Source organism: Canis lupus, chromosome 5 (genome assembly GCF_003254725.2).
Source record: "Canis lupus dingo isolate Sandy chromosome 5, ASM325472v2, whole genome shotgun sequence".
In the NCBI taxonomy this organism is placed as follows: Eukaryota; Metazoa; Chordata; class Mammalia; order Carnivora; family Canidae; genus Canis; species Canis lupus.
In genome coordinates this window covers 50,045,708-50,072,883 of record NC_064247.1, presented here as the reverse complement: position 1 = coordinate 50,072,883, position 27,176 = coordinate 50,045,708, and the positions used below count along the sequence as shown (strand labels likewise).

At 41.0% G+C, this 27,176-nt stretch overlaps 1 protein-coding gene and 1 long non-coding RNA gene across 3 annotated transcripts in view; one reads left to right on the top strand and one right to left on the bottom strand.

Moving 5' to 3' along the window:
• LOC125755132 (uncharacterized) overlaps positions 1–17,820 on the top strand; it is a 34,587-nt gene extending 16,767 nt beyond the window's left edge. The window contains exons 4-6 of one of the 2 annotated variants that reach the window (XR_007410827.1): positions 10,029–10,225; positions 14,803–14,893; positions 16,839–17,820. This is a non-coding gene — a long non-coding RNA (uncharacterized LOC125755132). The remainder of the gene's footprint in view (positions 1–10,028; positions 10,226–14,802; positions 14,894–16,838) is intronic. The other variant, XR_007410825.1, reaches the window with a different exon arrangement.
• Positions 1–26,860, bottom strand: part of LOC112647122 (cytochrome P450 2J2) — a 42,194-nt gene extending 15,334 nt beyond the window's left edge. Inside the window, exons 1-4 of the mRNA XM_025427838.3 lie at positions 26,534–26,860; positions 13,747–13,909; positions 1,681–1,830; positions 1,125–1,285 (exon numbers count right to left, since the gene is read on the bottom strand). Coding sequence (XP_025283623.1) covers positions 1,125–1,285; positions 1,681–1,830; positions 13,747–13,909; positions 26,534–26,743 — 684 coding nt within the window. The 5' untranslated portion in view covers positions 26,744–26,860. The remainder of the gene's footprint in view (positions 1–1,124; positions 1,286–1,680; positions 1,831–13,746; positions 13,910–26,533) is intronic.
• Between the last annotated feature and the right edge of the window lie 316 nt (positions 26,861–27,176).

Here is a 27,176-nt window from a genome sequence, read left to right as displayed (position 1 = left end):
TGGTGACTGTATGACATGACATCCATACAGCACCTAGCACAGAGCCAGTGGAACACTATCTGGATTTGCTTATCCACTTCCATATACACCCCATGATGCTTCATTTTTAAAGGGTTTTTGTAAAATTTAACTGAGATAAAGTTGTATATTTGTCCATCGAGACCAAGAAGCTGAGCAGAGTTTCTGACAGACTCATAGACCTAGACGGACAAAATGGAGCACAGGGTCCACCAAAGAAAGAGTGAACTTTGAACCCCAAAGGTCTATACCCTATGAAATTGACAATATCAAGTGTTGATGGGCATGTAAGTAGCATAACTGCTTTTGAAAGCTTTAGGCATCTTTTATGTCCAGGTATAAATTCAAGAGAAATGAGTGGGCAGTCCACATGAACAACTGTACAAGAATGTTCATGGCAGCTATTCATAACATCCTCAAACTGGAAACAACCCAAATATTCATCAATAGAGAACTGAGCAACAAACAGTGGCATATTCATACAATGAAATACTATTCAGAATTTTAAAAAGAAAAGAGCAGCTAACAGATGAATCTGCAATCTGCTGACAGAAGAACAGGCCGGTGAAGAGTACTTTAGGGTGGCAGAGTGGCTGAGTTAGGGAGGGACACAGAGGGGCGAGACTCAAAAGCAATGGCAATATCATACTTATAAATAAAACAACATGGATGCATAAATATATATCTACATATCATGTAAAGTTTTATACTTTACATGAATGTTAGAAATGTTCTTTAGGGGTAGCAAATATCCAATAATATTATCAAAAAACACTAAAGTCAACAGATTGACTTCAAATAAGCTTGAGTTAAAGTCCACTGTATTTTTCTCAGTTTTATTCATTTATTCATGAGAGACACACAGAGAGGCAGAGACACAGGCAGAGGGAGAAGCAGACTCCATGCAGGGAGCCCCATGTGGGACTTGATCCCGGGTCTCCAGGATTACACCCTGGGCCGAAGGCAGGCTAAACCTCTGAGCCACCCAGGCTGCCAATTCCATTGTAAAAGGTGGTATTTTAGCTTAAACAAAAAAGTAAGGACCCACCTGTGTCTGACATCAACTCCAATATTCTTACCCAAGATATGGAAAGAGAACCTCTTACCTGGCATCTCATTGATGTCTCCAGACATGTGACCTCATCCAGCAACCTCAGCAATTCCTGAAACTGTTCATCCTGGTACTCAAAGCGCTTTCCAAAGGTGATAGAGCAAATGATATTGGAAACTGCATTGTTGATCTTGAAGTGAGGGTTGAAAGGCTGTCCTGGGGGTGGAGGAAGAGATGGATCCTTCAGATTGGTTTGTTCTATGTTCCACTGAGAGTCTGCTCTACATGACATGAAATACTGAATATAGAATTGCCTATGAGGCTCCGGTCACAGCCCCCTACACAGGGTCTGACATACAGCAAGTACTCGATTAATACCTGGGAAGTCTGATGACCAGGGTTTAAAATCAGTAATGTTTTAATACCAGTCTTCTTGTGCTTAATCCTAGAGCTCCATGAAGGCAGCAGCGTCATGGTTAGTTGTTCACTGTAATACTTTCAGTGCTTGGCACAGTGCTGGGCACCAAGTAGGTACTTAGGGACTTAATAAGTATCTTTTCAGTGAACGAATGAGTCACAATCTCCTGCACCTGTCCTAGGAGACAACTCACCATTCTCCTCCTCTATCGCCTGGATGAGATGATGGGCTTCCTCCTGAATGCGTTCCTCTATGCTCTTCCTTCCTAGACCAAAGTTCTTTAGTGTTGCCAGGGTGAACCTTCTTTGTTCCTTCCATATTTGGCCACTAGACATGATCAATCCTGGAAAAAAAGAAAGCCAACATTATGGATTCTTATTCTATAATGTAAATGTCTGGCAAATTGGTATGGAAATAAGCATTGGCAGGAAGGAGAGGGCATTAAGGCATGTGAAAACTCTTCAGGGAAATAATCCCAAAGAAGTGGATATAGTGGCTAGCATTATTGATTGCTTGCAATGCAAGAACTTGAATGTTCTTACTGCATTTTGTAAGTTAGCACTTAACAGAAACTCTATGAGACAGGTGTAAACATTACTCCCCCTCTCTCACTTTCCTGATGAGAAAACTGAGGCACAAAAGATCAACTTCACAGGGTGACAATAAGTACCTGAAGAGGCATTCAAATTCAGATCTGCTGGATTCCAAAGCCCACACTTTGATTACTAGTCACATAAGTATATTGAAGTATTTGTTTTATGCTACATGCTAAGAATGCACTCATGGATAAGATAAAATCCATACTCTTAAGGAGGCGAGGCTTTCCAGTAGAGTCTTATCTTGAAAGATGAAGGTGATGAGGGAGCAGAAGGCAAGCTGAAGACAAAGCACAAACTGATACCCCACCCCCAACTACTGGATGGAATTTGTGTGACATTCCTCCAGGAAGCTCCTGTCCTAATGTTAGTGCCTTGTTAGAGGGAGAAACAACCTTGACATTGGCAAAGCCTCTAGAATCCTCTGAGTCTTCTTTAACATATGAAAATCCTTTTGAAACCTCCCTTTTCCTCACTTCCTCCAACTCCCAAGTGTATAATCAGTCACCCCTCAGAACCCCAACTCCAGGGCAGCAGCTCTTCCTGCCCACAGGTCCTGTCCCCCTGCTTTAATAAAATCACATTTCACACCAAAGACATCTCAAGAATTCTTCCTTGGTCATCAGCTCTGGACCTCACCCCTCACCAAACCTCACCTACATTCCAAAACATCATATGACACCGAACATGGGGTTTTGAGTCTTTTCATCTGGACTGTGAGCTTTGGTGTAAACTTGGTGAGTACTTTCTCTCCTCTTCCTTTACTCTCATTGCAGGGACTTTTCAAGGGGTGTGGTCGTATTGGAACATTTTCTGATCGATTGTTCAGGCTCCAACCCTCTAGTCCATGGCTACTCTATGAGGAGGAGAAAGTCTGTCTTTTGGCTGGAAGTTAGTACTCTGGCCAAAATGATAATAAGACCCAGAAACTTGATGCCCTCTCTTTAGTCCTGTCCTTATACAAAGTTGTCTGTCTTGGGCACAAGACAGCCACCTAAGTCACCAGCACTGCTGCCAATCTTAAGATTCCCACGTGAGGCTTCCTCCTGATTGATCTAATGTGATCCCTTTCACATCCCTGGTCTACTCGCTTCTGGCTGCAGGACCTCCACTGGGAGCTGGCCGAAACCAGTACTCAATGTAATTAAAACCTAACCGGGGACCATTTCCTAGGGAAGTTGGCTATAAGGACTGAATGGGTTGGAATGTCGCTTAGATAGTGGTGGATTTCTACCCTTGCCGTTTTCCATCGATGTCCTCTACTAACTACTTAAGCTACAAAATTGGGTAATTTCCCCTTGTAAAACTTCTAGCATTTTCCATGACAGGGAGGGACACCTGGGTGGCTCAGTGGTTGAGCGTCTGCCTTCAGCTCAAGTCGTGATCCCCGGGGTCCTGGGATCAAGTCCTGCATCGGGCTCCCTGTATGGAGCCTGCTTTTCCCTCTGCCTTGTGTCTCTCCTGCTCTCTGTGTGTCTCTCACGAATAAATAAACAAAATATTTTAAAAAATAAAATAAAAAATAAAATGACAGGGAAATAACACAACCTTCAGGGCATAGGAAATAAGGTGTGCCCCTCACAGTGAGTGATAAAGCGGGCTTCAGGGCATAGGAAGGCAGGGCACAGTATTTCAGTTCATTCACCAGGCACCCGTCTGTAGCCTAGGATGCGATGGGGACGGGGAGGGATGTTGGCCTCCCTCTAACAGGACCTTTTTACTGCAGGAATGCCTTCGTGGTAAAGCAGGATGGTGATCAATACTGATTCCTCCTTTGAGCAATGCTTCTGATCGCTTTTGACACATGGAACCTGATATACCCTGCATGGGACACCACCCAGGAGTCAGGGGGATTTGGTAATGAACCTTCTCTACTTTTCCAGGAGCATTGCCTCAGTAGGCTTCTTCAGTCCCCAAGAACTCTCCCTTGGGATGCCTTTTAACCCACTGGAAACAATTTGGGTTGCAAAATTTAGACTGAGCTCCTGTAACACTGCATGGCCTTAGTGGGGTCTGTCAGTTAAATCTCTGTTGTAGGCAATAGGGCAAATGGACCTCGGGTACCTTCATTGCTCATACCTAATGATGTAGGAAAGACATTAGAGTTTGAAGCCAACAGCCAAGAAAGAATTCTTGAGACGTTTTGATGCAAAAGGTCACTTTATTAAAGCATGGGTACAGGACCCAAGGGCAGAAAGAGCTACACCAGAATCATGAGGAATGGCCCATTATAGACCTTCAAGTTGGGTGGGGGCCAGGGATAGCGTAAGTGTCTAAGGAATTTTGGAAGCAAGGTTTCCAGGACCCTAAGGGGGCTAGCTATTGTTAGGAAAGGTCACTTATTACCATCTAATAAAACCTTAGTTATGAGACCCTTCAAATACATACATATCAGTGGGCTGTATGCTTGGAGAGTAATTGCCAATATGTATCTTATGGGGTACAGATTAAGGAAGTTTCCAAAATAATTTTTATATGTTAAAGTAGACTTACAGGATCTGGGGAGTTAAGCTAAGATTACCTGTTACCCTTAGGAAAGTATTACACTGAGGCAGCTGAGTCCCTAGAGGAAGGCTACTCTGCCTGTTTCAAGGACTTATCAATGGGCTGCAGATAGTAAGGAAATGTAATGACTTTTATTCTTCCTTTGTTTCCCACATCATTCTCCCCTAAACAGTTTTTTTTTTTTCCCCTGAACAGTTTTGACCCTAAGTCTTTAAGGCTGCTGAGGATGGAAGGTCTCATATTCTGTAACTTCTTCCTGTGGAATAGGGCTATAGAGATGTCCCTACCTATGGGTCAACAATGGTCAGCTGGGGCTTATATACATATAGGAGTTATGAAAGCAGAGGAAGCTGAATCCAAGGGAGACTGCATGTGTGGATCTTCCTGAGTGGAAAGGATTGCCTGTCAGCTTGAAGTAGTTATGGCAGTGAAGGAGTCTCAGCACCAAGTGAAGACACGTGAGAGAAAACAGCAAAACATGATTAGTCTAACAAAAAGGAAAAGAAGACCAAATAAGAGTCCTTTGATAGTTGACAAAAATCCTCTTCCAGTCTAGGAGTTTAACCAATCATTAAAGGAAAGAAAAAGACCGTTTAAAGCGCCAATTTGAGTATTCTTGACAGAAACCCAGAACTATTTTGTGATTATCTGGAACATACATACAGCATTCTGTTTTTATGTAAGCTCAAGTTCCACCTTGTGTAGCAGTTAAAACATCTAATGCCATTCTGTTTTGTAGTCTCACGTAGGGCTTTGACCATGTCCTTATTAAGAGCTTCCATGTGCCAAACAACAATGTCCAGTTCCCAAAGAGGGAACAAAGGTGGATGCTAGGTGGCCATACCAACGAGACACAGAACGTGTCCACCGTTGTTGAATTTGGAAGGTTGCCTGGGTTGGTAATGGTTTTAATAACGCATTTGTGCATCCAGGCAAAACCCAGAGTACAGTGGCCTATCCAGCTTTGGGGAAGCCATGGATTCAAGTTGGAGCCACGTAGCCACTGGGTCCTGTTAGGAGACAGTCATCTAGTTCTGGGTCTCCTTTAACTGCAGTCAAGATATCAAGGGCTATTCAGTTTTAGAGGACCATCTTTTGAATTTGTGTAATAAAGTCTGCTGTCACTTTGCAGGAACCAAGGGAGTCCAAATCTAGGGACAATTTCTCTAAGCAAAGTTTTCTGTCACCTCTGTGGTCTTTTTACCCAAATGAGTAGCCCCTGTTGTAAACCCTGTATTACCTTCCATTGGTTATTTTTGGGTATAAAGATTTTTCCTCATTAGTAACAAGCCAGTCTTGTGCCTTTCTTGGTCTGAATAGACTGGTCTTATGGACTTTATTGTTAAGACTGGTAAAAGACTTAATATTTGCTTATTTTGTGCTGCCTGCTTGGCCGCACAATCTGCCAAATTGTTTCCTTTAGATTCTAAGGTCACATCCTTTGATGTCCTTTGAGGTGAGTTACAGCCACCTCCTCAGGCAGGTGTACACCCTCAAGAAGAGTAATGATTTCAGGCCTATATTTGATTGGCGAATTATAGTTTTATAATAATCCCTTTTCTTCCAAATTGGTCCATGGGCATGTAGGACTAGGAAACCATATTTGGAGTCAGTACAAATAATAATTTTTAAGGCTTTGGTAAGTTCAATGCATGAGTGAGCTCTATAGCACACCCCAGCTTTTCTTATTCCCTTTTCTATGACACTATTATCATCAGTACACCAACTGTTACCTGTATTTTTGATAGGGGACTCTTTTAAATCTCGTTGACTAGAATAAACAAGATCAATAACCTCTGAACGGGTATGCTTTATAGAGTAATATGGTCAGGTAGCTGGGTTTAAAGTCTGACAGGTTTTAATTATATTTCAGGCATCTCTATGAGCGTAGCTTTGTATTTAATAAATTGGCCTCCCATCATGTATTGGAGGCCCTTGGTCTCTAGACATTCTGGACCTGATGTGAAGTCATTGAAGTCAGAGACTGTCCCATAGTAAGCTTTGAGGCTCCTACCAGGAGGACTGTTGTATGCTTGGCTAAAGCCTTTGTTTGCAATTGTACATTAATAGAAGTGGCTTCTAGGATAAATATGACTGAGGGATGATACCATCAAGAAGCCCTCTTTGAGGCCCAGTTTTAACGGAATCCTAATTACAAGGAATCACTGGCAAGTTGGAGAAGACTTGTCTCAAGAGATAAGTGCATCCTCAAGTGCATCATCCAATCCAATCATAAAGAAAGTGGGATCATCCATTATCTCCACAAGCCTATAGTTAACACCATAGAATGGAGTATACGCTGGCTTTTAAGGAGCAATTCTCTCACTTCCACCACACAGAATTGGTAAAGATGCTAGTTGAGTTATACAATTGTTGGAAAATCATCTTTACCTATGCTTTGATAAAATGACCTTTTTGTACCAAAACATCTCAAGAATTCTTTCTTGGCTGTTGGCCAAACCCTAACATTTTTCCTTTCCTTTTTTTTTTTTTTTTAAGATTTTATTTATTCATGAGAGAGACACACACACACAGAGGCAGAGACATAGGCAAAAGGAGAAGCAGGGTCCATGCAGGGAGCTGGATGTGGGACTTGATCCTGGGACTCCTGGATCACACCCTGAGCCAAAGGCAGATACTCAACCACTGAGCCACCCAGGCATCCCCCTAACATCTTTCCTACATCACCTAGGCCTTCATGCTCTACTCCAGGACCCCAACTTAAGGACCTCTTGCAGAGCATGTTTGATCATAATTAGACCAGTAAACCCCCTCCTGATACTGAATGATAATTATCTAAATAGGCCTCCTCTGCATAGACCAAGGTTGCTGGAGGAAGCAGGGCATTCCAGCTGAAGGGGACTCTGACTCTCACTCTTTCAGTATTCCTTCTCCCCCTAATAGATGTAGGGGCTTCTCCCTCATTTCCTGGGTTAATGGCTATAATTGGAGCGAACTGGGGATTTTAAGGAATATTCCCAAGCAGCTGCTGAAACTCCCTTTGTTTCAGGGCCAGACATGCACTGCCTATTCCTCCTTATGGGGGGAAAACATGTCGTCAGTTCGTCTGTTGGACCTGACAAGTTCTAGAACTGAGAACCCTTTCTCTGCCTTCTGGCAGCACTTTACCTCTTCTGTTTTCTCATCCCTCACTTTTTGTTTGGGCACCACCCTGGGTGCATGAGGCCTGTATAGATGGTTCCTGTGCCATTCTTGGCACCTCCGGCACCATGGCTTCTTCTCCCCCTCTCTATCAAGGAGCAAAGAAGAGCAGCCCCTTGGAGACCTAACACCACCTACTCCAGATTTCCCCACCAGTGTCTCAGGTGAAAAATTGACAAGGGGGAACAAATTGGTTGACTTTTAGGTGGGCCTAGGGGGAACATAATTCAGCATTTAAGTTACATTTGTTGGTTTCATTAGGATAGATCTGTCTTTAAAGTTATCAGCATTAAATATGAAACTTTTATTCTACCAAAGTTTGCTCAACATCAAGTAGGTTCATGTTACCTCTGTTGCAATTTGTTAGCAAAAAGATGACTTAAAATGATGGTTAATTGTCTCAAAATTTTCATGGGTAATTGTTAACATAGTTTTCAAAGTCTTTGTTAACCTGAAACTAAAGTTTTGCTTGGATGATAAATGGAATTGAATTCATTGAACATTTGAGTCTTTTCCAAATAAGGATGAAGTGCTAAAGCATTGATTACTGGACATAGGTTTATGCTTTTGACTTCTTATTGCAAAAAAAACTAAGGATCTTGAGTCTATTGGTAAGCATACTTTGTGCTTAACTGATTAACAAATTTGCTTCTAAAGAGTTTTGGTGTAACAGTTCATATTTGATTACTACTCAGTTTTCACTGGAGACTAAGGTTTCTAGGATTGCCAAGTTCTGCTAAATGTAATTAAGACGTGGAAATAAAAGAAGTAATGCAAATGTAAGAACGATCTAAGGTATGGGAATATATTTTTGTTGAAGGTAAAAGAAGGTGATTTTGCCTAAATAAGACTGGAAAGAAAAAGCTTGGGACAAAATCTGAATGCAAAACAAAGTTGTAGAAGGTTTGTGAAGGGAAATCTTTGGAAAGGAATTTTAGTGTGATGAGGACAGACTAAAATTGAAATGAATGGATTTTAGGGCAGCCCGGGTGGCTCAGCGGTTTAGCGCCGCCTGCAGCCCAGGGTGTGATCCTGGAGGCCCCCCAGATTGAGTCCCATGTCGGGCTCCCTGCATGGAGCCTGCTTCTCCCTCTGCCTGTGTCTCCTGCCCACCCCCCATGCCCCCCTCCCATGTATCTCATGAATAAATAAATAAAATCTTAAAGAAAAAAAAAGAAATGAATGGATTTTAAAGTGCATTGGTGGTATATGATTAAAAGTGCTTTCTGATTAAAAAGACAAAGTTTTCTTGAATTGTTCATCTGCTCTTGATAAGAAAATGTAAATAAAGTTTTTTCTTTTGTCTATTTAGAAAGCCAGTTTCTATGTTTTGTCCTTATCAGGTCTTTGATTACTTGGTTAAAACGTCTCAATATTAAAAAAGCTAAGTTTTGCTAACAACTCCATAAACCTACATATTTACCTTTGAAATCTCTTATTGTCACCATGATTAAATTTTAAAAAATTGAATTTTGTAATGATCTGTAATCCTATTTGGGCATGTGCTATTACGTTCTAAGGTTTTAACAAACTTCCCAAGATTTAAATTGTAAATGAAGTCTCTTTGACATATTATTTTTATTTGGTATGTTAAATTACTCTGGAAGCACTGCTAAACAAATGATAAGCATTAGGTTAAATTTGGGTAAATGCTGTAACTATTCTAAAGATGATACCTAGTTCCTAAAGTTTTAATATGTTCCAGTATAAGGCCATTACTTAATATTTTGGTTAATGAAGTGTTATGTGTCACAGAAATAACCAGATTTCCTTACCAGCTATATTGTAAACTCTCATCAGATCTTTAACCATGTCCGTTTTTGAGTCTTTTGTCATTTATAGTTATAGGCCTTATTCTATAAAATGGTTCATCTTTAAGGAGATTCATGTAAAGGACTTTTAGGACAAATACAGGTATTCAATATCTTTAAGATCATAAAATGGAAATGGGTAAGAATTTCCAGAGCTAATTAAAGCTGCATTCAAACTAAATAAGAATAGTATCAGGGACTAAGTGATTGGGAAAAATGATTATAGATTTTGTAACTCTTGGTTGAAACATTGCTGGTTCTCTAGTATTTGGTCTTCCAGACTAAGGAAACTTTCTTTTAAGACATCAATTATATACAGAAATGATAATAATAAAACAAATTAAAGCATTTAACTTTTCTATCTGAACCCTCAGAAATTCAAAAGGTCTCTCAGTAAATATTCTTTCTTCCATGGCAATCCTAGTCATTTGCATAAATTCAATAAGAATCTGTTCTCTTTGCAACAGGACACCATTGGAAACATTGGTCATTTTACCAAGGCTTTGACTGGAATGTCATATTTGAGAGACATGCATAGACTCTAATATAACCAAACAGCTTTAAGGAACTAAGATCGACTTTATGAAACAAGGAGCCTTATATAAAGCCCCTTGGAACTGTTGGCCTGATACCTTGCTTACAGAGTTCCCAGCAGCCTCATGAGGTGAGTGAAGAATGTCACTTCCTGGCAGGTGTAGGAACCTTAGGATATATTTGGGACCTCATGAAGAGGAAGCCACCTACGTCTACAGGTATTGTAGGCACGTCTGATGGCAAGTACCTGGCTTAGCTTCTGGCTTGCAGAGGCTACTAAGAGTTCAACCTAGAGATTCCTTATGAAAGTTCCAGCAAAGCAGATTCTAAAAGATCTATGTAATAATCATTTTTCTTGTTAAGTTTATTTAAATAATTAGGCCACGTTTGTTAAAACCAGACCTGTTTTTCAAATAAATTAGTCCTGATCTGGCTATCTCTGATTAAAAATAAGGGTCGTTACAGAGAGAACATGTTTCAATAACACATCTTTGTAGATACTAAATTTTAACACTATTTATTATAAACTAGGCTAGATCTTGAATTCTGGTTTCCTCAAATCTTGGGCTACGGCTCTCCAAATAAGGTTTCCAATCTTCTTCCATTCTCTTGACTTAGTCATTAAAAACTAAAACTGCCTTTTTTCCTAAAGCCCTAAAAACTGATGCTAGACAACTTGAGGTAAACTTGAGAGAAATTGTTACAATGGTTTATAGACCATCTTCTTGCTTGTTATTATGGATAATAACAGGACCCCATGGGCATATGATTATTTGAATAGCTGGAAAAAAAAAATGGCATTGGTTCCCCAACAATTACATAACCCAGCTAGCACTTTGACCAATTCTCTATGGCTGGGATGACAAAATCACTCCGTAAAAGCCAGAGTGTACCCTCTCTCTGGGGCTAACTATGGACTCGTGGAGATATTGGATGACCACAATTTTTAATAAATGGATTAGATGATGCACTTGAGGATGGCCTTATCTCTTGAGACAAGTCTTCTCCCACTAGCCAATGATTCCTTGTAATTAGAATATTGTCAAGGTTAGACCTCAAAGAGGGCTTCTTGATGACTTTATTCTTTAGTCATATTTGTCCTAGGGAACTACCTCTATTGATGTAAAATGCATGTAGACAAAGCATAGGATGACCACCTTTAATAACTATCTGATCCATTTCCTTACGTCCCTCAACTCCCAAGTGTATAATCAGTCACCCCTCACAACCGTGGCGTAGCAGCTTTAATAAGAACACCGTTTTGCACCAAAGACGTCTCAAGAATTCTTTCTTGGTCATGGGCTCCAGATCTTCCCCCCATCAAACCTCACCTACATTCCAAAACTACATCAAAGAAATGACTCAAAAAAGCAAGGAAGAGTATTTCATACAGAAAGAATAGCACATGGAAAGGCAAAGTGGGAAAAACAAACAAACAAAAAAACAACCACCTTGTGTTCAACAGTCCACCATTTGTTTTACAACTCCAATAAGGCCATCCTACATTTTTTTCTTCACCTTCAGAGTACTTTCCAACTCCTTATAGTGTCTGGCTTTGGCCTCCACCATCTCCACAAGATGGCCATCTCTGTCAAATCCAGGGAAACTTTTCAATCTTATCTTCCTTGATCTTTCAGCAGCATAAGGCACTTCTTTCCTGAAGCCCTCTCTTCCAGTGGTGCTCAGGACAGCACATCCTCTAGATTTTCCTCCTTCCCATATCTTTTGCTGGTTCATCTTCTATCAAATCTTGAAATGATGGACTTCTTCAAGATAAAGTCTACAGCCTCTTCTCTTCTCCCCAGGAACCCCATTCCTGGGAAATCTCATCAGCTCCTATACTTTTAAATAACATCTATTGATAGTGACCATTTATTTCTGTCCCCAAGCTCCAGACACATATACACAACGGTCTGCCTGATTCGCCTACTTAAAAGCCTTTCAAACTCACCATATCCATGATTGGATTCATCATGTCCATATAACTCCATACCCAAGCCAAACTAAACATCTGTCCTCCAAACGTTCCCTCCTTTCCATCATCTTTGCACTTGGGTGTCTACCTTAATACTTCATTCTGCTTCCCATCTTCCTTGATTTAGGTCATCATATCTTATTGGATTTATCCCCCTAGATACCTTAAGTTCATGTATCTTCACTGCCACTAATCTGGTTGAGCCTACCCTATCATCATTTCTTGCCATCTCCCTAATCTAAGCTATGAGCTTGTCTAACCTAAAATGCTACAGTAGTCTTCTGCTCCCCATATACCATTTTCTACATTACAACCTACATAAGTTTTTAAAATGTATAATGTAAATATGATCATTCCATTCTCTATTTAAAATCATTCAAGAGTAAGGTGCCTGCATGGCTTAGGCAGTTAATTGAGTGCCTGCCTTCAGGTTCGGTCATGATCTCCAGGTTCTGGGATGGAGTCCTGTATCGGGCTTCCTGCTCAGTGGGAGTGTACTTATCTCTCTCTCTCTCCCCCCTGCCCCTCCCCACTGCTCATTATCTTTTTCTCTCAAATAAATAAAATCTTGAAATTAAAACAAAATAAAATAATTAAAGAGTTTCTATTGTTATTAGCTTAAAACCCAACACCCTTAACAAGAGCTAGCATGAACGATTTCTGGCCAAGCTCAGCAGTTCATCTTCCTTTAGTTACCTCCAGTTTAATTAATCCCTGCACTTGACACACTGGCTACCTTTCACTTCCTCAAGTTCACTGTCCTTCCTCCCTCAGGGACTTTTCCTATTCTATTTCAGCTGTCCTATTGCCTCCTGACTTTATTAAATTGATTGTCACTTATGTATATTAGCTTTCCTTGAATCCCAGAACTAGATTAGCTGTCCCTAATAAATGCATCCTGCACATATCTTAATAAGCCTAATGCTTTAAGTTATTAGAGCTAATTGATACTATATTTCTGAATAGAATGTAAGTTACCTAAGGACATGGATTTGATCTGCACTCACTGTTGTGTAGCTAGTGCCTAGCACTGTGCTTTTCACATAATAAATGGAGTGAGTGGATGTAGAGTTGGAAGATAAACTATTTCAAAAAGGAATTGGGAAGCACCTGGAAAAAAAAAAAGGTGTTTGGTAGAGTAATAGATTTGAGTTATCCATTTAGTTTTTTAAGTGTTTATGTTTATTTAATGATAATTTTAAGCATTCTTGCCAAACTGTTCTAATACAGAATGGAAGGCTTGAGATACTCTGTGGGCACAGCCCTAACAAGAAAGCATAAGGAACTAGAAAGCAAGAAGAGGGACTTACATAAGCAGCAGAAGGAAGCAGATCCACATCCATTTTCCTAGTGGAAGAGATTGGAGTGGGAAGCAGAAAGAGAGAGCGAGAATACATTGCCTCTTCTTCTGCTATCAATGAGTAATGCATTTACTTATTTATCAAGCTTTCCAGAGCAAGTTCATGCAGGAGACACAGCTTCTTCCAGATACCTGATAAGACCCTGCCAAATTCTCTAAGGGGGTGCCTTCAGTAGGGAAATATGGGCATCCAGCCTTCTTTAATTGTAGGAATGCACCCACTCCTTGAGAGTGCTGGAAAATTAGTGACAGAGGTACCTTTAACAGACTATAAGAATATCAAACTTACCCATCTTACATTCGTTAAGAAACTTACCACTGTTCTTAAAGACACGTTCACGGATAGGTGTGATAGGGCGGTTCACAAAGACTTGGTTCTGGTCCACAAGAACTTCTTTGATCAAGGGCAATCCAGTTACAACAACTAAAGGCATGTCACCCATCTGCACACTAAAAACGTTTCCATATTTCTTTACAAACTGAAAAACAGTTAAATAGTCACAATTGAATATGCATGTGTCTGTATGTCCAGGAATAGAGGGGTTGTGTGTAGCTGGGGAAGGTCTTGTACCAAGGAGAGTCTCTGTGTACCTTGGCATGATGGGTACCTTTCTCTTCTGTTTGCTTTTCCCCTCCTCTCAACTAGACTTGGATTGAATTCACTATATGTTCCTTGTAAACATTCACTCATATATTGAACCTACACAAATTGAGTGAACCCAAGAATGAGGCATGAAGATGTAACTATAATAAAACAAGGTCTCTAACCGTGAAACATCTTAGAGTCTAGTGAGGAGAGAGGATTCAGAATACCTGACTCGCCAAAGAAGACTGAGAGACTTAGTGTAAGTCTGGGGTTGCAAGCATGGACTTCTTAGTAAATCATAGCTGTTGAAGTAGTTAAGAGAATGTCCCCTTCCTCAACACGTGCTAGATGACTGAAAATTCATGATAGGGCTGGGGCCTGCTATGTAGAAAACCACTCTAGTTCTGGAGCTATGTGGACAACTCAGCTCTATGGTTCACTACCTGAAAGTTGCTTTACTTTTTTTTTTTTTTTTTTTTTTTTGAGCTTCAGCTACAAAAAGGAAAAAATTATTCCTCCCTCAATGATTTTGGTGAGGAAGAATGAGAGCAACAGTGTGAAAGGCAATTTGTTTTCTGGTACCTGGCGCATAGCCACTTGAGCCCCCGAGGAATGAATGGGCTCTGTGTGTGCAAAGGGATGAAGAAACGCACACTCATGGCAGCAGAGAGGACGAGAGCACACAGGTGATGTGCTAGAGGAGGGCACATGGACACTGGGTGACATGTTTATCTCATTTACTCTCACAACCACCCTGTGGCATTAATGATTTTCCTGATCTTTCAGAAAAGGAAAATGAGTCGAAGCCCAAGCAATGTCACCAAGGTGACCACAAAGCTACTGAGTGGTGAAGGGACTTTGCCAGGCATTATGTAAGGTTTGTGGACAAAGACGTGAAAGAAAGAGAGGGAGGGAGAGAATGGAAGAGTGCGTGGTATGTCAGGAGTACACACAAATGTGCAGGTATGTGCAAGTGGGTTGAATGAGAATGAATGGTATTTAAGGTAATACTATTCAAGTGAATAGTAAATCAAGGTATTTCCTGATTTGTTTATTCAAGAGATGACTCTGAGTAGACCTTATCCCTGCCTCTTGTCCATCTGGGCTGTGGCTAGCTTCAGGCAGTGGTACCAAACAGAAGGGCTCCATTTCCTCCGTGTATCTATGGTCTCTCCTTCCTAATCCACACTGTTTATGCTTTCCCTTTCCACCCTCAATGCCTTGGACCCCACTGTCCCCATCAAAGCAAATACAATGGATTACAGCAGTCTCATTCTCCACCCTGCTCCCACATTAAAAACCAAGCCTGAACTCAATATTTCCCTTGTTCGTTCAGCCCAGAGTCTTCCACCAATCTTTGTTCATCTCTAGCACAGTATGTTCTATCTTGCTGGAAAGGGTAGCCCCAAGATTCCCTCTCAGATTCATCTGCCTCTAAAGTACATGTCTCTGCTTTTAAGAAATGGTAGGAATGGATCCATAAAAATCAAGCAAATGTTTTCTTTTTGTTTCATCTTGCTGACTGCCTGGATGAACTTCTTAGGTTTTATAAAAAGGATTTCTTGACTAATTTAGGATATTCAGAAAAGATGTTTTTGGAATGGCTAAAAATCTCAGGTTAAACTAAATGACTCCTAACTGACAATGTGCATCTACAACCTAGAATCTCAGCTTGTACTAATGAAATGTACAGCATTTCATTAGTATTTACTGGAGTGAACTCCTTCAGAGTTTCAGCCCCTCCAGCTTTCTGCCCATGTAGATTTCTCAACCAAAAAAGAACTGGATCAGAAACTTTCATGGCATACTCAACTGTGTAAATATGGATAGATCAAGTGACCTCCTGGAGCCCTGGTATTGACTGTGGTGGTGTCTAACACTTTTCACATGCACTGTGCTGGTCATCATGCTGTCACTTTACAGGATGACACACCGGGCATCTGAACACTCTTTTAGGTAGAGTATACTACTGTCCAATGTACAACAATAGCCAAGTCATTACAAAAATGAGAAAGTAATAGAATACAAGGGGTTAAAAAGTAAGATGATTCAGGAAGGCAAATAGAAAAATGAAGAGAAAAGAATTAACACAGAAACTGATAAAATGTGAACAAAAGTAATAGGAAATTCAACACAAATGGTCAAAATTGCAAGTGTGGGATTAAGTACTGACATAGTAAGATAAAGCAAAATAAATGTTTAGAATAAAGAAAAATTAGGAGGGGAAGTTAATGAGATAAGAGCTTAAACCATGATTACCAATATCTTGATGGACAATTGGGAGAGATTCCACTTCTAAGTTCTTAAACTCAAGAACCCACAGAACAAAGACACAAAGAGAGGAAAAGGAAAAGAGGAAAAGTAGAGTGATTCTCACTTCACAGGCAGCAGGGGAGAAGATTTGCTTCTCTAAATTCTGACCAGCCCTGAGCAGTGTGTGTGTGTGTGTGTGTGTGTGTATGCACACATGCATGTACATATCATTCTAACAGACCAAAAAAAAAAAAAATCCTGTTTCTATATGTTACTAAAGTTTAACATCTTTTCCCCAATATGTATATTATATTTTTTAAATGGCCTGCTTGTCTTCTAACCTTTTTTAATTGGGAAGTTCAATTTTGTACTCACTGATATGTAGAAGCTCTAATAAAAAGTTACAAACAGGAAAACTTTTATTACACAGGAGTCTGGAGAAATATATATCAAATTCTATAGAGTAATTGCTCAGTGTGTTTATGTATGTGTATGAGGCTGGGTTGGCACAAGGAAGGGCAAGATTCTCTCCCTCTCACTCACTAAATTATATTTGAATTTTTTTTTAGGGCAGCCCGGGTGGCTCAGCGGTTTAGCGCCGCCTTCAGCCCAGGGCGTGATCCTGGAGACCCGGGATCGAGTCCCGCATCAAGCTCCTTGCATGGAGCCTGCTTCTCCCTCTGCCTGTGTCTCTGCCCCCCTCTCTCTCCCTGTGTCTCTCATGAATAAATAAATAAAATCTTTAAAAAAAAAAAAGAAAAAAATTTTTAACTTTGTATTGCTTTTATAGTTCAGAAGTATTTTTATCTGATAAAAAGAAAAAGAAAACAGACCTAAGGAAATAGGAATAAAGCACATTAACAATGGTTCTTACTCTTCTGAATCACAGAATCCTTTGAAAATCTACTGTATTCATGGATCTGCTCTCCAGTAAAATCCTATACATATGAATAGTCATGCATGCAGTTTCAGGAATTCACCAGTCTCCTGGGGCCCATGAACTGCTAAGAACACTGGTCTCACAGATAGTTCCTGGGGACTATGCTAAGTTTCTGAGAACAGTGTGTGGAAAGCAAAGTCTTCTTTTTTTTTTTTTTTTTTTTTTTTTGGAAAGCAAATTCAAGTTCAACTCGTTAGTTATAAAATGCTTGAGAGTTGCCAGGCAACTCCTAATATTGCTATGTTAGACATGGGGAAATATAAAGGTCAACATCCGGACGCCTGGGTGACTCAGAGGTTAAGGGTCTGCCTTCAGTTCAGGGCATGATCCTGGAGACCAGGGATCGAGTCCCATGTCAGGTTCCCTGCATGGAGCCTGCTTCTTCCTCTTGCCTGTGTCTCTGCCTCTCTCTCTCTCTCCGTGTCTCTCATGAATAAATAAATAAAATCTTAAAAAAAAAACAAAGGTCAATATGATATGGTGTTTTCCTAAAGTGTCAAAGTCTCTTGGGGCAATCCTGGCTGCAGGAAAAAAAAAAAATAAGGCACAGCAGAAGTGATGCATGCTATAATACTGGTAGATGGGCAGTCCAGGTGGCTCAGCAGTTTAGTGCCACCTTCAGCCCAGGGCATGATCCTGGAGACCTGGGATCCAGTCCCACATCGGGCTCCCTGCATGGAGCCTGCTTCTCCCTCTGCCTGTGTCTCTCATGAATAAATAAGTAAGATCTTTAAAAAATATATACTGGTAGAGAGGGATTGTGGAGGCCAAGAAAAATTAAGGCCATTCCACTCAAGTTTAGCATTAGCACAGTACAGCCATCTTAGGCCCCTGGGAATAAGAGCTGAACTTTACAGGAAAAACTGCAGAATGTCCGCGGCTGGGAATCCCATATCAGAAAGACAACAGCCCATCCCCATGGTAGAAAGTTCCATATTAGAAAATGAGAACAGAGAGGATCCCTGGATGGCTCAGTGGTTTAGTGCCTGCCTTCAGCCTGGGGTGTGATCCTGGAGGCCCAGGATCAAGTCCCACATCCAGTTCCCTGCATGGAGCCTGCTTCTCTCTCTGCCTGTGTCTCTGCCTCTCTCTCTGTGCCTCTTATGAATGAATAAATAAAATCTTAAAAAAAAAAAAAATAGAATGAGAACAGAGCCCACGCCCACGCCCGTGGCAGAAAGTCCCATATTAGAATGAGAACAGAGCTCAATGCCCTTGAAAGCCCCATGTCAGAATGTAAACAGAACTTGAGAAATTCCTCCAATTCCTCCATCCCTTCTGGAAATCCCCTAGACCAGCCCATAAAAAACCCAGCTGTAACCCACTTCGGGTTCCAAGTCCTTGCTCCGCTATGTCGGGTATACTTGGACTCAAGCTGGGGCTTGCAAATAAACCCTCGTTCGCTTGCATCAGTGTCAGCTCCTTGGTGGTTTCTCGGATTCGCAATCTTGGGCATAACAGGATATGAAGCTATTGAAAGAAGACATGAATCTCTATCCCAGATATAGGAGAAAACCTCTAAGAGGAGATGGTATTTGAACTAGATCTGAAACGAAAGTCAGGGTGCCAGCAAAAGCACATGCAGTGTGAAGGCAAGACCTTTTAGGCTGTGGGAACAGTGTATGCAAATATGAAGTCAGGAAAATGTGGGTGTTCAACAAATGAGTTATGTGGTTTGACTGCCGTGTAGGGTTCATTAAGGAGCACTGACTATGTGGTAGGTCAAAGCTGGGTGCTGGGGGGTACAACAAGTCCTTAAATTAAAGAAGCTCACAGTCTAATGGAGCATCAGTTCTTATTTTTACTATTCTGTACAATAAATCATTTGATGGGACCAAGTTAGGAAGCATGTAAAGGAACCAGGTGCCAAGTGCCAGGAAAGGCTCCTGGAAAAAGTATCTCCTCATTTGAGTAAGGAGAAAGGAGAGGAAGCTGGCAAGGTAATCTGAGCTAGATTGAGGAGAGTCTTCTGGCCAAGTAAAATAGTTTGAATCCTGTTTTCTTTGTAATTAGAAATCTGAAGATGTTTGAATGGGAGATGTAAACAGGTGTTGAAGAACTTGGATTGTGAAGTTGTACAAATCCATTTGAAATCATACAGAGTGTAATTTGGGGGCAAGTTATCTGATTTCTCTGTGTTTCAGTTTCCAAATCTATAAAATGGGAGCCATGGCAAGATTAGCCATAATACTGATATTAATAATAAAATTATTTATTGTTATTGACATATCTAGGAACATATTTTATCAAAGGGACTCTGGTAAGATACTGACAAAGGAATGAAGGGGAAGAAGCCAGAGTGGGATAATGGAGCCTATCCAGCAAGGAGGCCATCACGGGATGCTTGGGATGCAACAACACTGACTTTCCTTGAATTTCTTGCTTTCAACTTTTAAAAAAAGTTAAGAGTGGCATAGATATAGAAATAAGCCATCAACTGTATGCTAGGTACCCTGGCAACCAACTGATATTCATGAGATTGTTTGATTCTTACAACAATCCTAGAAAGCATTTTTAGTTTGCAGAAAAGAAGATTTGGCACACAGCTTATGGGTATAAAGTTTGGGCTCTTTCTAACTCACTCTTTAGGTTTCATCCTTAAATGAAGGGTTGAAGATATTCTCTCTTCTTCTGAGTGATGGCACTCTCTATGTATTAACTAGCCATATGAGTTCCCGATCAAAAACCGTATTCCCCAGCTTCTCCAGGTATAGCCAGTGGGACATGAGAAGTAGTGATGTGTGCATCTCTGGGTCTCATCCTTAAATAAAAGCTGCTTGTTCACCACCTTCCCTATTCCCTTTTCCTTGGACTAGAACTCACACACAAGATTATTGCAACACCAGAGCTACAACATAGAAGGAACTGGAGCTTTTGCATGACTTTGTGGTACAAAGCAATCTCTCTGTCCTCTCCTGGAGGGAGGAATGCTTACATCTGAACTCATTTGTGGGAGAAAGGTGAATTTCAATCTTTTTTACACTACTGCATTTTGGGGTCTCTGTTATAAGCAGTTCAATGTGTATCCTAACTAATACATGTATCCACCTTATCTATCATTCTTCCACTTTGATCTAATAAGGCTTTTTCTTATTTAGATAAATGTTACTCTAATAGATCATACAGCTATGGCAGAGAAAACTTAGAAAGTAGAGGCAAAAACACAAGAAAAGGTCCCATAATGCCATTTAAACAGGTTGGTTTCTCCACTGTGCTGTTGCCATGCTTTAGCTCCTGCAACTTTCTCCCATTTAAAATCTCTTGTCCCCTTAATTTCACTTACTTATTTGCCTAACATTTAAAGCTCACTTAAAGCTCAACCCAGTTTATTCCAACATTCTACAAGAGGTTATCTCTAGGGGTTCCATTCTCTGTGATCCTATCTCCTGATACCTCATTTGGTTACCATGAGTCTACACCACACATTTCATCATACACTGTTTTGCGTTGTAGCTGTCCTATGGTAAGCATTTCATAAATGTGTTAGGAAAATGAATCCATGAATAAATCAATCATCCCCTATCATGAAAAGTCAAGTGGCATAAGTAGAGAATAGATTTAAGAGTCAAATAGCCTTGGATTCAAGTTCTTGTTTTGCCATTATCTATGCTGAGTAACTCAAATGACTTTATTGTTTTAAGCCAGTTTCCTCAGTGGCAAAATGGAAACACCACCAGATAATGCTTACATTGTGTGTCTTTTGTGAAGATTAAATGAAAATGGACATATAGATCCTGATACAAGACCTAGCAAAGAGTTGGTACTTAATGTTTCCAAGCTGCTAGAATGTAAATTTAATTATAACTAAATGCACCATTTGACTCCATTTGTTTTACAATCGAAAATATTAAAAATGCCAATCTATATGCAGTAAAATTTAACAGTCTGATCTGATGAGAAAACATCAGGCCATGCATAAGATCCTAGCATCAGTTTCATTATTAGCCAGTTTTATGACAGGCAAATCATTTATGCTTTCTTTATTTTTTTTTTTTAAGATTTTATTTATTTATTTGGGAGAGAGCTAGTGAGAGCATGAGCAGGGTGTGGGGAGAGTGAGATGCAGGCTCCTTGCTGAGCAGGGAGCTCAACATTGGCCTCAATCCCAGGACTCTGGGATCATGAACTAAATTGAAGGCAGACACTTAACCAACTGAGCCCTCCTGGAGCCCCTCATTTATCCTTTTTTTTTTTTTTTTTTTTTAAGATTTTTTATTTATTCATGAGAGACACAGAGAGAGAAAGAGAGGCAGAGACACAGGCAGAGGGAGAAGCAGGCTCCATGCAGGGAGCCTGACGTGGGACTCGATCCTGGGTCTCTAGGATCACGCCCTGGGCTGAAGGCAGATGCTAAACCACTGAGCCACCCGGGCTGCCCTCATTTATCCTTTCTAATCACATCTGTATTAGTGGTAAAACAAAAGCACAGATCAAATTTCTGATTCCAGATAAGATTCAGTAAAAGCATTCCATTTTACTCCTGTTAATCATGACCCTAATTGGCACAGACAAAAATAACTCCTGCTTTTATTTTTTTCTGCCAAAGTGTCAGAAGAAGCCTGACCCAATAGGACAGAAACATTTTAGCCTTTCTACCTTCCTGTTCTGGAGGCCATGAAAAAAGATATGATTCTCCCCAACCCTGATGGATGCTGCAACAGTGGAAAACATGGGTGGAAAATTGTCTTTACCCTACCAACAAATGATGCCCCTTGCCCACCCAGTCTGTGAGCTAAATTGTAACTATCACTCCTGAACTGGAGGAGTCAAGAGGAAGAATTCTAATTTCTACCTTTCTCCTACAGAAATAAGGAGATGTTCCTTCCCCATAGAGCAGATATGGATAGATCTCTGACTTCCATCCTCTCTGCATTAAGGCATAGGTTACTCTACCCAGGGTTGAGCAGGGGGCTGTCTTTTTTTTCCCACTTTCATTCTCCCTAGCCTGCACTGATGAGAATGTAGGATGGAGTCCTGTGTAGGTAGATAACACATAAGCAGGGAAGACTAGAAGCGCTGCAGAGGCTTTATAACTTAAACTGGCGTTTGAACTACAAACCATTGAAGTGAGCATTCTGAACATAAACAGGTTGACTCTCTGCTAAAATGGAAGAATTTACATGTCCAGAGTCATATAAAACACAATGTCCAGGATATATTCCAGAATTACCTTAGCAAGAGCCAAGAAAATCTCAATTTGAACATGTTAATACCAATAATGAGATGGCACAGATGTTGGAATTATAGGATAAAAATTTTAAAGCATATATAATATGTTTCAATAAACAATTACAAATACTCTCAAAAAATGTTAAGGGGCATGTGAGTGGCTCAGCCTGTTAAGTGTCTGACTTGATTTCAGCTCAGGTCATGAGCTCAAGGTCATGAAATCGAGCCCTGCATCAGGCTCCATGCTCCTTGTGGAATCTGCTTCAGATTCTTTCTTCTCTCCCCCTGCTCTCTCTCTCTCAAATTAAAAATCCTAAAAATAAAATAAAATAAAATAAAATAAAATAGAAAATCTTAACCAAAGAAATAAACAATATACATAGGAACTAAGGGGAAAAACTAAAATTTGAAAATATAATAACCCAGGGAAGCCTGGATGGCTCTGTGGTTTAGAGCCTGCCTTCAGCCCAGGGCGTGATCCTGGAGTCCCAGGATCGAGTCCCACATCGAGCTCCCTGCATGGAGCCTGCTTCTCCCTCTGCCTGTGTCTCTGCCCCTCTCTGTGTGTCTCTCATGAATAAATTAATAAAATCTTTTTAAAAAAATAATAACCCAAACAAAAAACTTAATAGAACAACTCAATGGCAGAAGGGTACTGATAAAAGAACCAGTAAAACTGAAGACAAATCAATAAACTGTATTCAATCTGAACAACACAGAGAAAATAGATTGACAAGAACAAACCTGAACCTCAGGGACCTATGTTAGAATAACAAAAGATCTAACAGTTGCACCATGACTGCCCAAGAGTCTCAGAAAGAGAAGAAAAAAAGAATGTGGAATTGAAAAAATATTGGAAGAAATAATGGCTGAAGACTTCTCAAATTTGATAAGAGATCAACCTACAGATCCAATAAGCCCAAAGAAATCAACACCAAGAAATACCATAATCAAATCTCTGAAAAGTAAAAGCCAAACAAACAAACAAAAAAGAGTGGGGTGCCTGGGTGACTCAGTCAGCTAAGTGTCCAACTCTTGGGTTCCGGGCAGGTCATGATCTCTTAGTCATGGGATCGAGCTTTGTGTTGGTCTCTATGCTCAGCGCAGATCTGCTTCAGATTCTCTCTCCCTCTTACTCTCTCTCTCAAGTAAATAAAATCTTTTTAATGAAATAAAAGCAAAAAAAAACCTCTTGACAGCAGGCAAAGAAAAACAACTCATTAATTATGGGGAGCAACAATTTAAATCATAGTAAATACCTCATTAGAAACCACAGAGGCCAGAAAAAAGTGGTATAACATTTTAGAGTTTTTTTTTTAAATTTTATTTATTTATTCATAAGAGACACACACACAGAGAGAGAGAGAGAGAGAGAGAGGCAGAGACACAGGCAGAGGCAGAAGCAGGCTCCGTGCAGGGAGCCCGACATGGGACTCGATCCCAGGTCTCCAGGATCACGGCCTGGGCTGAAGGCAACACTAAACCACTGAGCCACCTGGGCTGCCCCATTTTAAAGTGTTGCATGAAAGAAACTGTCAATCTAGAATTCTCTATTAAGTGAAAATATACTTCAAAAATGAAGGCAAACTAAAGTTCTATTCTTAGGTAAAGTTATAAGAAGTTTCTGCCAGCAGACCAGCTGTAAAAGAAGGGTAAATAAAGTTCCTCAGGTAGAAAGGAAAGATATTGGTGGAAAATTTAGAACATTGGGAATGAAGGAAGAGCAACATAAAGGATAAATGGGTAAATATAATAGAATATTCTCTTGAATTAAAAAAATATATGCTTAACAATTTAAAAGCAAGTTTATAATATTGTCTGATGTGGTTCTCAATGTATATAGACATAAATTTAAGACAATTATAAAGTGGGAAAGATACAAGTACTTAATGGGTATAAGATATCTATTATACTTGAAGTGGTAAAATGTTGATACTAATAGACTGCATTAAGTTACACATGTGCCTATTGCAATCCTTAGACAGCTATTAAACACAATGCAAAGAGGTATACTAACAAGCACTAAAAATAAATTAAAATGGGATTCTTAAAAAAAGTTCAAGTGACCCACAGGAAGACAGAAAAGGAGAAATAGAATTAAAGACAGAGGTAAAAATAGATAATAAATAATAAAATGGCAGACTTAAGTACTGACTTATCAATAATTACATTAAATGTAATTAAATCCACCAATTAAAAGACAGAGATTGGCAGAATGAAAAAAAAAAAAAATGACCCACTGACATGCTGTCTGCAAGAATCTGTTTTCAAATATACAAATAGGTTAAAAGTGAAGAATGAAGAAGTATATATCATGCAAATAATCATCAAAAGAGAGCTGGTGTGGCTGTATCAAATTAGCTAAAGTTCAGGCAATGAAAATCACCAGGGATGAGGGACATTACATAATAACAAAACAATCAATTCAACAAGATGATAGAACAATTTTAATGTGTATGTACCAAATAACAGAGATGATAAATACATAAAGGAAAAACTACCAGAACTAGATTGAGAAATAGATAAACCTGCAATTATAGTTGGAGATTTCAAGATGCTTCTCCTAGTGATTGATAGAATCAGCAGATAAGAGGTCAGGGTATGGAGAACTAAACAAGATCATCCAATGAGATATAATTGGCATATATAGAACACTCAGACCAACAATGGCAGAATACATATATTTTTTCAAGCATGCATGGGACTATATCCTGGGTCATAAAACAAGCCTTAACAAACTGAAAAGACCTGAAATTATACAAAATATGTATCCTTTCACCATAATGGCATCAAACTGGAAATCATTAATAGAAAGAAAGCAGGAAAATTTCCAAATACTTGGAAATTAAACATATTTCTTTTTTTTTAAGATTTTATTTTTAAGTAATCTCTACACCCAACAGGGGGCTCAAAGTACAACTCCGAGACCCCGAGTCCCATATTCCACTGACTGAGCTAGCCACGTGTCCCTAAACAACATATTTCTTTAAAAAAATTTTTTTTTTTAATTTATTTATTCATGATAGAGAGAGGCAGAGACACAGGAAGGAGAAGCAGGCTCAATGCCGGGAGCCCCACGCGGGATTCGATCCCGAGACTCCAGGATCGCGCCCTGGGCCAAAGGCAGGCGCTAAACCGCTGAGCCACCCAGGGGTCCCCTAAACAACATATTTCTTAAACAAGGTATAGGTTTAGGAGCCTAACTTTAAAATTCCATGACTAATCCTGTCATTTAGTGTTACCAGTTGGGTGTTTCTCCAAGAAAGTGATAAAACCTTCTCCATCTGCTCTTGAGTACACGTGCACGGGTTTAAAGTGCTCTAGGTACACTAGGGAAAGGGGAACTAATATTTGTTGTGCACCTACTAAAAGTCATGTTTGACCATTGATTATTTTCTTTAACCTTCATAGCCACCAATCCCAGAGTTGTCATTCAGCTGGGTAGTGACAGGTAGCAGAGGTACCTAGCTGAGTGACAGGAAACCAGCTGAGGATTTTTGAGAAAGGGTTGGATGTTGGAGGGAATTTTAAGGAAATCAGAAGGGCCAGAGTTAGGAAACCTTGGTGGGATATGATTCTAAAACGGTGGAAAGAGGCTCCCTAAGAAGTCCTAACTCTGGAAGGCAATGGGAAGCACTAATAAAATTTAAGCAGAGGGACATTTTAAAACAATTACTTTAATGAGAACAGATTGCAGCGAGGAGACTGAAAGGGAGGAGCTCAGCTACTGAAAAGTGGTGAGGATTTATGTGGTACTATTATCATTTTACCTTCAGGAAATATAGCCTTCGAGAAGGTAAGCACAGCGTTGTTGTTGTTTTTAATCTCCAAGGATAAAAATATTAAAGAGGACAAAGTGATCACATTATAAATAGGATATTCCATTAACATTTAACAAGATACACAATTAAATGGGTTAAAGAATGTAGTATGTCTGGCACCCTTAAATAGTAAACAGTGAATACTATTTCACTTCTAGAAGGGGCAAGTGTAATCATGCCAGTCGACGGTGGGGAAACCGAGGCTCAAAGCAGGGTTCACCGCGGTACCTAATTAGCAGCACAGCCACCCAGCCTCCCGCCCACGATCCCCGGGATGGCCCCTGTCCTGCAGGTCAGGCTCAGGGCACGGCCCCGGACCTTCGCCCGCTCCTACCCGCTGCAGCTTCAGGTGCGACTGCTCAAAGTCCAGATGGAAGAAGTTGCCCACGAAGGGCAGGGGAACGGGGCCCGGCGGGTAGTTCTTTGGGCGCCGTCTTTTGAGGAAATCAGCAAAGAACAGAAAGGCGACGGCACCCAGCAGGAGGGTGCGGAGATGAAGCACTGCCCAGAGGGTGGCCGCCAGGGAGCCCACCGCCGCGAGCATGGCTCTCGCGTCCTCTCGCTCTGCTGAGCGCTGAGCCGGAGACGTCCCTGCCTGTCCCTGCTGCTGAGCTCGCAGGACCGCCTGCCCGCCCCGCCCCGCCCCGCCCCGCCCATCATCTCGCCCATCTCGCCCCGACCCGCCCCTCGTGCAGCCGCCCCGCTCGCCCCGCCCCTCCCACCTCACCCCGCTCGCCCCGCCCCCCGCTGCCGCCCGCCCATCTAGCCCCGCCCCTCCCGCTGCCGCCCCGCTCACCTCGCCCGCTCGCCCCGCCCCGCGCTGCCGCCCGCCCACCTAGCCCCGCCCGCCCCGCTGCCGCCCCGCTCACCTCGCCCGCTCGCCCCGCCCCCCGGTGCCGCCCCCCATCTAACCCCGCCCATCCCGCTGCCGCCCCGCTCACCTCGCCCGCTCGCCCCCCCCCCCCCGCTGCCGCCCC